Source organism: Seriola dumerili, unplaced genomic scaffold, assembly GCF_002260705.1.
Source record: "Seriola dumerili isolate Sdu_G_001 unplaced genomic scaffold, Sdu_1.0 BDQW01000322.1, whole genome shotgun sequence".
In the NCBI taxonomy this organism is placed as follows: Eukaryota; Metazoa; Chordata; class Actinopteri; order Carangiformes; family Carangidae; genus Seriola; species Seriola dumerili.
In genome coordinates, this window is record NW_019174577.1 from 2,647,331 (window position 1) to 2,659,430 (window position 12,100).

General features: G+C 44.0%; 1 protein-coding gene across 1 annotated transcript; it reads right to left on the reverse strand.

Annotated features, from left to right (window-relative positions):
• Positions 1-387: 387 nt before the first annotated feature.
• On the reverse strand, positions 388-11,812 carry ankrd24 (ankyrin repeat domain 24). Its single transcript, XM_022759624.1, has 21 exons — positions 11,741-11,812; positions 11,306-11,436; positions 10,905-10,993; positions 10,730-10,794; positions 10,552-10,609; positions 10,340-10,410; positions 10,049-10,155; positions 9,209-9,381; positions 8,578-8,600; positions 7,835-7,957; positions 7,609-7,728; positions 7,318-7,447; positions 6,975-7,153; positions 5,842-6,005; positions 4,274-5,070; positions 3,842-4,158; positions 3,039-3,272; positions 1,881-2,057; positions 1,636-1,797; positions 1,435-1,500; positions 388-603 (listed from the first exon to the last, which is right to left on the reverse strand). Exons 1-21 carry the CDS (start codon positions 11,810-11,812, stop codon positions 535-537), a joined length of 3,327 nt encoding a protein of 1,108 aa, XP_022615345.1. The 3' UTR covers positions 388-534.
• Between the last annotated feature and the right edge of the window lie 288 nt (positions 11,813-12,100).

Below are 12,100 nucleotides of genomic sequence, written 5' to 3' on the forward strand. Positions count from 1 at the left end.
ACACACGTCACAGCCAAATTAAGACTTCAGATTTCCATCACCCATAAATAGATGTGAGGCACAGTGTGGAAGCCGCGGCTTTCAAAAGCTTTTGTGTGCTCAATCAACAGTATTTGTGCATGAAGTGAGTTGCAAAGAACGGGATCAACAGGTGAACAATTTGTTTTTCTTTTTTATTATAACAATATTATATAAAATCATTCAGCTTGTCACACAATCAGTGCACCTGATTCTATCTTCTAAATAACCACTCTGCATCCACATTCACTTTCTGCCACCACAAACCCCTGACATGTAATGAAGGCACTCCACAGTTCTGTTTTTTCACTGCTTGGTCATCAGTCAATCCTTAAGGCTGTTGTTTAGGTTACTGTATTGTACGCATGCAGCTATGTCTGATCACAGATCAGTTGTATTTGGCTTTCTGGATGGGATCTTTATGATACTGGTCCCACAGGTTGCTGTGCTGGAGATGCTTTATTCTGACCTGTAGAGGGACTGGAGGTGTAGAGATACTTGCAGATGTTTTACGGTTCAGTGTCCCTGCTGTGTCATCCTCAGGATTTGGAGTAGCAGACCCTGCACCTCTTCATCCATTCGGCCCTGTTTGGCAACAGAAAATGATGTAAGAATGTAAAGTTACGGCATTTTAATCTTTGTTGCATAAACTCAGAAAGAGCCCCCCTAACAGGCTCTATAGGACCCACCAGTAGCACCAAGGTTTTTAGAAACTGACAATCATTCTGGATATCAAGCTAAACTCCAACCCTCCTATATAAGCAGAGTCAATAAGAGGGGCCAGTGACACACAGTGACCTACAAAAACTAAACTTCTAACCTTTTGCAGCACATTGGTCAATGCCAGACTTACCAGGAGTAGGGATCAACCACACTGTGCAGCCTATCCCACACTCAGCCCTGTCCCATATCAAAGAGAGGCTTGAAAAGTTCAAGCACAAAGCATGCACTGGTCTGCATTGAAAAGCTTCTATCAGCCAAAAACACAAAGAGGAAGAAACTAAGTAGCCAACAGTTCTCTTAAAAGGTCAACAACATCAATAATCCCTCATTAGAACCAACATTACAACATTATACTTTGTGTATGATGGAACTGATAGAACAAGAGAGTGAGCTGAGCCCCCTTTCCCCCCCACATCTCCTTTGAAATTTCATCCACCGTCTGGTAAGCAGAGATGGTGGACTAAGCCTGCCCACTCTTTATTGTCTACACCACAAAGGGGGACAAATTCAGCAGTCAGTGCCATTCACAGTCCGGACTATAAGTGTCCGTCCAGCCAGTCGCACATAGAAAAACTGAATTGATCCAGCACTCATAATCACACTTACACACACTGAAATCCTCAAGAAAAGGTCTCATAACAAAGGTTTAAGTCTGAATTTGTGCTCTGGTGTGTATGTGTGCATTCAACTGACCTGTACAGCTGCCAGTAAATGGGAGCGATATACAGCCACCACCTGTTTGTGCTTCCTCTCCCAATCCTGCAAAACAATTTTACTGTCACATGAACATTTGTTTAATCTTTTTTTTTCTTTTTTCTTCTTTTTACAGATGATGGCACTTTATAGATGGTGATATCTCACTTTACATATCCCTTGTGTCAAGCCTCTCCTCACCTGGAGCTGCTGGGTGAGTATAGAAATTCTGTTCTGCAGTGCCACTTGCTGCCCAGGGTTACCATGATGGGTGGATGAGGAGGAGGACGTGATGCCGAGAGGAGGTGAGAGAGCTCCCAAGGCCTCCTTTAGCCGGAACACCTCCTTGGACAGCTCTGTTATCTGCGCAAAGACAGACACGTCAGTTTGGTCAGCTCATAGGTGCTTCAACAGCAGTTGTTTGAACTAGCCCTACAATCTCTCACCTTACGGTCTTTCTCCTTGACCAGGCCCTGGGATTCCTGGATGTCCTTGTGAAGCTCCTGGATGTGGCTGGATTGCGCCTGCAGTTCAGAAAGCTGCTGCTGCACTGTGACCAGCTGGGACTCAGCGACCTGCCGCTCACTCTTGTTAAAGAGAGCCTCCCTCTGCACCTGGAACACCTAGACCAGTGAAACCACCAATAACACCCTGTGTAAATAATACCATCTGTTTGGTCATATTACCAGTTCAGATCTTTTCTGCTTATATAGTGTAGAACTTTAAGTAAATGAGATATTTAAATTGCTGTTTGATTGGCTTTACCATGCATCTCAAGCTATACTTTGTCTTGTATGACTTGTTTTGAAATGTTTTCATTTTCTCTGTAAAATCTAAAATATCTCTCCCTCAAAATGCCTATTCCCACAACCATTTTTGTCTGTTTTTTTGCTCAGGGGAATTTCCCTTGGTAACGGTTCTTTCTTTGATCTTCATACACTCACGCTGTGGTTGCAGTGCAGTAAACCAAGCCACAGTAAATCTACACACATCTGCCTTGGGTATCATATTCAAATGTGTTTCTGTTTTAGGGAACTTACATACAAGGGTGTGTCTAAGCACCTACCAGCACTTAATGATTGGGTGCTAAAGAGACCATATATCTGTAATAAAATGCCCTCTACTTTGAGCCGGACTCAATTTATGAAATACATAAAACGCCATTAGAAGATATCATTCTCTGTGTGACAATGTGACCCCTTCTCTGTGTTTGTCAACCTGAATTGGAGAGGCAATTACTCAGTTTACAAAGTGAGAGTATTTATATCTGAATGCACAGGTGAAGAGAGAAATGACATTTGGACATCAGGAGCCTATAGTGCAATGTAACCCCACTTCAGCACATCAGTAAGCACATATACAGAGGGATCAATGAAACAGAGCAAGGTAGTGAATAGAGAAAGTAGCACACATATGAATAATGTAGAGACAGGAAAGAGGCCTTCATGGAACATGGCTCACTTTGTGGCAGACACAATAACATCTAATGTGGCTTTAGATAGCATTAGAAGGGATTGGAGAAGCCAGAAACAATAACACACATGCATACACGCGTGCACGTACGCACACACACGCACACACACCGCACACACACGCACACACACCTCGGTGCAGGTCTTCTCATGTTTGCGGGTGAGGTCATTGAAGCGAGCGGTGATGGCGTTGATCTCAGCCTGCAAAGAGAGCCGTAGGGCCTCGTGGTCCTCCTTAGAGATCAGACCCTGTTCTGCGGCCTTCTGGGACTTGAGCTCTCTAAGCTCCATCTCCTTCTCAGTGAGAGCGTCCTGTGCTGCTGCTGCACTGCTCGCACTGACCTGCAGGGAGCGCTGGAGCTCTGCCTGTGAGGCAAGAAGCAAAGACTGACGAATCATAACTTTCTGTTCAGTGATGATTGGAAAGTTTATGGCAAATTTGTTCGCAAAATGTACTCCTAAGTGAGATGGAAATGCAATTACATTTGTCTGTCTGCATGCCTTTTCACATTACTATATCTACTGTGATGTACCAGAGTATGTGCAGCCCACTTACTTATGCTTTTTACCCCAATTTGAGGTGAACTCCCTTATTTATTTAGAGCAGACAAGCATTTCCCTAGTGAATCTTCAGCTTTAGTTTAATTCTACTGAGCCATTTCAAAATGGTAGATAACTTACTTCATGATAATCACACATCAACTCAGGGGCAACACCCAGGGGTATGGGGCTCTAGAAATCTGACAGGCCATATTTGGTGACTCTTCTTACCTGAACCAAAAGCATGTAGCCCAATGAGAAATGGCCTGAAATGTAGTAGTGGCAACACTGTATCTTCTTAAGACACTGTGTTGCAGCTAATGAGCTAATGAGCTAGCCCCTCTCCTCTGAGTCTGTCCCTCCAATCCTCTATATTTGTGAATGTCCCTGCTGACCTTGATTTTCTCATGCTCCTCTCTGGGTATGGCGTCCTGCATGGGCTTCAGTTTGGCCTCTAGTGCGGCAGCCTGCTCCTCAGCGTGGCTACGAAGGGTCTTCTCCTCCTGGAGCTCCTGCAGTGTCTGAGCTAGCTGTTCTGATACTGCGGACAGCGCCTCCTTGTGTTTTGAGAGCGCCACCGCATCTTTCAGCTGCAGGGCGTCCTGTGCCCGGCCCTCTCGCTCTGCACACAGACAATCCAGAGCCTGGGCTGCTTCCTGTCTTGCCACTTCCAGCTCTTCTCTCACTGCTGCCAAGGTGCGTCTGGTGCGCTCTGATTGGAGAGAGGCATGCTCATTCACTCACAAAAGGGACAGAAGAGTCCAAGACTAACAACTAAATACACAGAATATTTTATATTTTGAAAAAAAAAAAATGACACTACACACCTGATATGACTGAGGGCTCTGAGCTCTCTGAGTGCTCCTCCTCTTCTTCCTCCTCCTCATCATCAGCACGCAGAGGAGGCCTGAGTCTTTCCAGGTCCAGGAGGGCATCGTTGAGCCTTCTAGCCACGTCGGCCCTCTCCCTGGCAAGCTGCTCACACTGGAGCCCTAGAGTCACCTGCACCTCCTCCAAATCAGAACGGGGCACACTCTTCCTCAGCTGCCCCTCGAGCTCTCCCAAACGCTCCTGGAGACGACGGACCTGATCTCCATCTCTCGTTGCTCCTCCCTCTTTCCCCGATATCCTGCTCTCTGCCAGGGCCGCCTCCAACTCAGCCACTTTGTCACGGAGGCACTTCACTGTTTCCGACTCTTCTCCTTCGCCGTCTTTCTCCCCCTCTACATTCATAGACTCTTTCTGGGCCAGAGCAGCCTGGAGGTCCTCCACTTTCTCTGTCAGCTGTTTGACTGTGTCACTGTCCTGGCCGTTCTGACCCCCTTCCCCGCCCTGTCTCTTCGCAAGCTCCGCCTCTAGCTCTGTCACCCTTGCTCTCAGCTGCTGTGCCTCCTGGCTCGGACCCTCCTCTGCAGCCCGCGGCCCGCCTTCAGTCCCAGCACCTGCCGCAACAGTATCCCCCTCACCACACTCCACAGAAAGCACCCCAAGCCGCATCTGCTCCTTCAGCTCCTCCAGCTCAGACTGGGAAGATGCCAACTGCTCTTCCAACCCACGCAGCTTCTCCTTCAAAGCCTCTGCGCTCTCTGCATCTGCACCTCCTTCCTGAGACTTGTCATCACCACTGCAAAACAAGACAAGCATTATCAATCCCTCAAACATTGCAAAACGTAACTGAACAAATCAATCACATCAATGAAAATACATATTTAGCATCAAACTAATTCTACAGTTAAATTATTTCCATTTGTGTAATAATCTGACAATTATTTATTTGATTAATCAGTTAATGATTTAGTCTTTACCAATCAGAAAACAGTATAAAAAATGTGATGTCTTCAAATTGCCTGATTTGTCCAAAAAAAAACAAAGATAATCATTTTACAAACTTAAAAAGACAAAGAAATATTCCCACTGGAAAAAAAAATATTTTTTGCATTTTGCTCAATAAATTCTGATAGTAAATTTCCTATGTATTCATTAATCAACTAATCATTTCACCATTACATCACATTAACACTGGATTATTGAAGCATACAACTGCAACCTGTCGTACATACAGTTTATTTTAATACAAATATAATTAATTCCTCAGAATAGGAGATAAACAACAATGATGTTGGAGAAACAATAAATATTATGAAAAACAGGTAAAGGAACCAACAAATCCATGCTGTCATGAGTATCCATTTAGCATCTAAGCTTGCTCAGCCTCCAGCATGCTGCAGGAAAAAATACAAATGCTCAGCACTTTTAAAAATGGCCCTGATTTTGAGTTTTGGAGCTGATATTAGCAAAGGTGTGCACATCTCATAATGAATGTGAACCATGTTGGCTGTTTCAGCTTACGAGTGGTAAATCAGTTTGAATGAATGAATAACTGAATCCGTCTTACCACTGCTCTGCCACGCTGGAGGCCTCCTCTGAAGCCTGGGCCAGGGACAATCGCTCCTGAAGGGCTTCAAACTCCTTCCTCAAGGTCTCATACTGAGCTAAGGGGACGGAGTCCGTGCTGGCGGTCTGCATGTCTGTGTCATCCTTCTCAAACATCTCCAGCATCTGTATACAACACAGAGGAAATTAAAGTAGCTTATGGAGGTTTTCACCTTTCATTAGGATGCCTTGTACAGTTTATCAGTCGATGCTGATAGCTCTAAAAACAGTCGATACTACATTTCCCATGATGAAACTTGATAGTATCATTTCATTGCATCCTTCCTGCTTTTCCCCCAGTTTGTGACAAAGAGCTTCCATTTTAAATGTATAATTTATTTATAAACTAAAGTCCAAAGAAGAAATTGTACAATTGTTTTCACAGGCGAAACGATACTCCCAGGGACTCCCTTTAATTAACTTAAGTCACTATATCCACCATATACAGAAAATGACAACAGGAGGTTTGGTTCCAGCTTAATTCTAACCTTTTTCCACAGATACAATCTCTCCTTTCTCTCCTATCCGACCTTACATTTCCCCACTTTCCTATCTGGTTCTTTGTCACTCAGCAGAGAAGAACTCAAGTTCTTGGCCTAGATCCCTGCCGCTCAGACAGCGCTGAATGAACAACCACACCAGAACAGAATACTTCAAACAGACTTCAGCGCTTCAACCAGCATGACCCAGTTAGTGAAGAATGACTACAAAATGCCCCCATGTCTGCATCTGATGTTGTGTTGTTCTATTTATACTTGTATGAGCACAACTGCCTCAGTGCATTAGTGTACCAGAGCGCAGCGTCATAACATTTAAGTGGTCATGACTAATGCTCCAGCCAGGGACACTCAAGCTGCCTTGACCCGGCATCTTCATCTTCTGCTAGGGAACCATCATCTCCCTATCAATTTATCCTCTTTAAAGAGGCCTGTGTGTGTGTTTGCATGTGAGAGAGTGAAAAGGTTGATTATGTTCATGTTTAGTGTATTTATGGTGGGACATGTCAGTCGAATGAGAATTTTTTCTCTGCATATGTGTCAGTAGGTGTGAGTGTGGGTGCGTTCAGGTGTGTATTTGTGCACTCCCTGACCTCACCTGTACTTTGAGAACAAGTTCAGAGTTCTGTGACTTAAGTTCCTCTATTTGTTTACGCAGCTCAGCAACAGCTCCTGGGTCTGCAGGGGCAGGAGAGGGGCTGGCTGAGTCAGAGTCTGCTTGAGAAGTGGCCTCATCCTGAGCAGGGGAGGCTCTGGAGCGCTTCGAGAGCAGCTTCTCTAGAGGGAAAGTTCAAGAGAAACCGCAACATAAATCAATCAGTGTACTTCCTGACATGAGAGATGCAGGAATGCCCATGTGGTGTGACAGGGACACATGCATGGAAGTACATGCATGCTCTGTGCCAGGGCCGGGGAAGTACATGCACACAAAGATCACATACCTGGGAAGTCCAACATTTCATCCATGTCCTCAGAGTCACTGACCCCTATTCCATGACCTCCCTTCAGCTCCTCAAGCAGCTTGTCCCTCTCCGCCTCTGCCTCCTCTAGACGCTGCTTTAGTTCGGACAGCTACAGTACAAACACAAACACAAACACACATGTGTAAGAAATAAAGGTTAGAAAAAGTAACACTCAGTCTTCATAAATAATTTCTGATGCAGATGCAGACACAGCTCTAATGAATAGAAACAGGTTTAAATGAAATCCTGAAACATTTTTGCCTGCAGTACCTCCTCCAAGGCAGAGATGGCACTCTGATGCTGCTGCTCCAAGGCTTTGATCTTCTGGAGCAGACGGCCTCTCTCCAGACGGAGCCGTCTGATCTCTTCAAACACCTCCTCGTCCTCCGCCTAACAGAGACAGCCACAAAACACTGTGACAACCTAGCAAAGTTTGCGTTTCATGTAATACGAAGGGTGAACATCAACTATGACAAGCCAATTATCAGGTGCCAACCTGGGCTGATTGCTGTGCTTCTGGAGGCTGGGGAGAAGGAGAAGGAGACTGGGACTGAGGCTCAGGGGACTGTGCAGGGGGAGCAGGACTGTGGGGCTGTGGAGATGGTGGCAAACCCTGCATCTTTGTGATGGAAAAACAATCAAATAACTCTTTATTAGTCATTACAGAGATGGTACTGTTCACTTAATCTTTTAAGATACATTACCAATTAATTATAGTAAAACAGAGGTCAACTGGTCCAAAACTGGGAGTCACAAAATGAAGATGAAAAAACTCACAGGTTTAACATTTCACATATGCAACGTGTGATGGTGACATTTCAGTGATTACAGACATTGCTACCACCGATATAGGTTAAATGTGCTGGCAATACTGTAAGGCAGGGTTGTGGTTAAAATGTGTTTTCCATCCACTGAGATGGTTCTTACAGTACCTGAAGAGGAGAGCGAGGTGGTGGAGGAGCTTTCCGTTTGCGGGGGGTAGTCCCCCCTTGCACTGATGACGCGCCTGAGGGAACTTGGGGGGGCTGTGTGGGGGTTGGGAGGGGGATCAGTAGAGGTAAAGCTCAACTTAAAATGGGAAAATGGAGCAACAACAGGGGGAATGAAAGCCAACAAAAAGAAAGAAGCACACAAAAACAATGACCTCATATTGGAAAACATGCACAATATGATCGGCCAAATTGGGCCGTGATCTCATTGATGGAGGGAGTGATGCAACACACAGCTATGCAACATTACCTCCTCGCCTGCGCCCTCAGAAGCTACGTATGCAGAAGGAAAAGACACACACAGCAAAATACTTTAACCTCTATAGCAGTGAGCTTCATCGAACTGCCAGAGGCACATGAGAATATGTGCACATGCATGCTCTCACTTCCACTCACTTTTTAACATGTAGGTTATAGTCGTGGCTTTCATGTATCTAGTAGTAAATCCACCAAAATCTCCAATTAAAGAATAAAAGCTAATGCGGTCAGGCATCATATGCACACCAAATTCTCTCCTTCATCTCCTTTTCCAACCAGTCACACATCTGTTTTTCATATAACAGCTATGTCTTTGTTGGGAGATAAAAGTGGAACAAGCCTTTCGTCTCCTTTTTATTCAAACCCCACTTTGCAATCACACCCAGCTGTCCTCCTGATCCACTTTAATACAGTCTTACAGCTTAAGAGCCAGGATCCAGAGAAGCACAGTCACAAACAGAAGCCATACTGATAGTCTGCAAGATGCTGCTACCACATGTTGTGTTGTCATGAGCTGTTTCATTTATTCAATTGATTTACCCAAACTAGTTAGGCCTGATTTATAATAATTCTATCCTCTCTATTGCTACAAATCAAAAAGGCCCCCAGGCCTCATACTGTACCTGGAGGTACTCCATCCTGCAACATCTGTATGACACGTTGGTTGCTTGTGGTTACACTGTAGTCGGCAGCTTTGTGTCCAAGGGCGTCAACCACTTGTGTGTTGGCCCCGCCTCTCAGCAGAGCCTCTACGGTTTCAACACTGTCACTCTCACAGGCCAGCATTAATGCAGATCTGTGATTCACAAACATTGTCATCAAAATTAGTACTGTAGAAATCACACAGTATATTTACAGTATTTTAGATCTATATAATTGTAGTAAGGGGCAGATCATTAGCATGATCAGATCATTACAAACATGTAGTATGATAAAACCTAAACGACTTTGAGCCAGGAGGAATTACTAGGAAATTACAGTATATGATATAAAGTATAAAGCAGTGAAACATTTTGATTTGATGTAATGATACAGCCTGAAAAAATTGCATTCTTCAACCTTGTTAATGTTAACCATGAGGAAATTCCTATAATCATCTTCTCCCAGGGGCGATCTAAGCCAAAATTAAAAGCGGATGCTCCCTGCTAGAGGTCCTGACCTCCATCCATCCAAATCTCTCCCAAGCACTCCCAACTACTGGAGACCTTTTACGGGAATCCTTCCTGTATCCTACATTATCCTGCAACCCTACTGCTGTGAGAATAATCCTGATGAGGTTTTTAGGGTCTAGCTTAGCTGAAGAAGCTGCATCATGTTCAAGTCTGCCCCAACAGGCCCCCCACTGTCTCTCCCTCTCAGTCATTCCATCTGTCAAGGCTACAGCAACAGTGAGATGGATGAAGGAGAGTTAAGCTGCCCTGCTAACTAACTAGGTAACTAGCTAACTAACTAAGTACCAGTACCTTCCCTGGTTGTCCTGTATGTTTGCATTAGCACCTCGTCCCAACAGGAACACACAAATCTCCACTCTGCTCATCTGGGCTGCTAAGATCAGAGGTGTGGCCCCATCCTGACAGAGACACACATATGAACATCCAAACATCATGGAGCAACAGCGCAGATGGATATTTGATAATGTTGTCTAATGTACTGAATAAGACCAAAAGTAAATAAGAAGTAAAACCCTGAAAATTCCATCTCACACAACAATTAAAAAAAAAATTCATATACTTTAACTGTAATCATCAACTTACACTGTCTTGGTTATCCATGTTGGCTTTAAAGTCCCACAGAGTCTCAGTGCAGGACAAGCAGCCACTGACTGCTGCAGAAAATAGTCAGAACTATGGTTGATATCAAAGGTTTACATATAACATATGATGCTGGCTTGTTTTCAATACTTAAATTAGGTTGAATGGGATCTATGTGTGTAGCATGCAAATTGTTGTGGTTGTGTAACTGTTACCTGCGTGATGAAGTGGTGTCCTGCCAATGCTGTCTGTGCAATCTACTGTCAACCTTTCCTGTTAGTTAAAACACAAAACAAAATCATAAAGATTCATTTGCAAAGTCCTTTATCCATTTTCAGTGTATTTTCCAATATTAACTGGCTGACCAGACAGTGGTGTCACTTTGTATTTTACCTGTAAGAGTCTCTTTAAACACTCTGGCTGGCCATTCTTGGCCGCGAGGTGAAGGGCGCTGAAGCCTGGAGTCAGTCAGTTATAAACAGACATTTATAAACAATCCATGACACGTGCAATTCAACAACCTTGGGTTATGAGATTAGACTGTTATTCAGTAAATAAAATGCTGTACCGGCACCATCAGGGATGTTGAGATCTGCTCCATGAGAGATGATCACCTCCAGACAGTCTAGTCGGCCTCGTGATGCACAGAGGTGAAAGCTGTCAGAAGGAAGGATTAGAGATGAGAAATGAGAATTGGTTTCCATTTAAAATCTGAGCATTCTTCAGCTCCAACACTGCCGATTTCTCTAATCATTAGTTTTAGTTCAAGAGAAAGCAGGGAATGAAACCAAACCATTTAACAGAAAAAGGTCAAAAAAGAATTGATAAAGAACTGGATTGATCTAAATACTCCCACACAATAAATCATGTTCCATAATCTTAATGCAACTTTAAGGAATTTGAATATTACAAGTAATTGTTTAATTCCCAAAGTAACTTTTAAGGGTAAAAATTAGATGATTAACTTACGCTGACTTGCCCTCAGCATCCAGCTTGGTGGGACAGAGACCTTTTTTGACGATGAGAGCGGAGACTTTGTCAGGTTCATTCTGCTCAACAGCCTGCAGGAGCCTCTCATCACTCTTACTCCAGTCCTGACTCTGAGGGGGGGGGGGCAAGCCAGAGAACAGGTCATCACCCTGTACTGCCACAAAGAAAACCGATACCATACTGCATATCTCATAACATACAAAACAATGGATGGGTAGCCTAAAGAAATATCATTAGAATGTGCAACAACCAATGTTGATGTCTATGTAAAAATATGAGATCATTAACAGAATATGACCAGTTTTACAAGTCACATAAAACTACTTTTAAGACAAAAATAAACAGAGAGTAAAAGCTCCTCAGTTTTCTTTCATATTCAAATGCTCACTGGGTATAGAGAGAGAGGATACCTACTGGCAGCGGCAGCAGACTGAGACAAGGACAGAACCGCTTCATCAAGCTAAAAACAGGCTGCTGAGGATCCATAGCTCCAGCAGGGCGTCACACACTCGACTAAATACAGCTACAGTGTACAAGGCCACCACTGTGCGTCCTGAATGACAATACAACTGTCGCCTGGCTACAAAACAAGCCCAGACGTACAACAGATCATGTCGAGAACTCAGATAACCCCAAGTTTCTATCAGATACCCTTCAAAGGTCACAGCAACAACACAATAGAGATCTTCAAGCCAGAGACTGTATGCTACACTCAAAATCACAACCAATAAAACAGAATAGCTCGTCACACATAAACTCTGACACACACACACA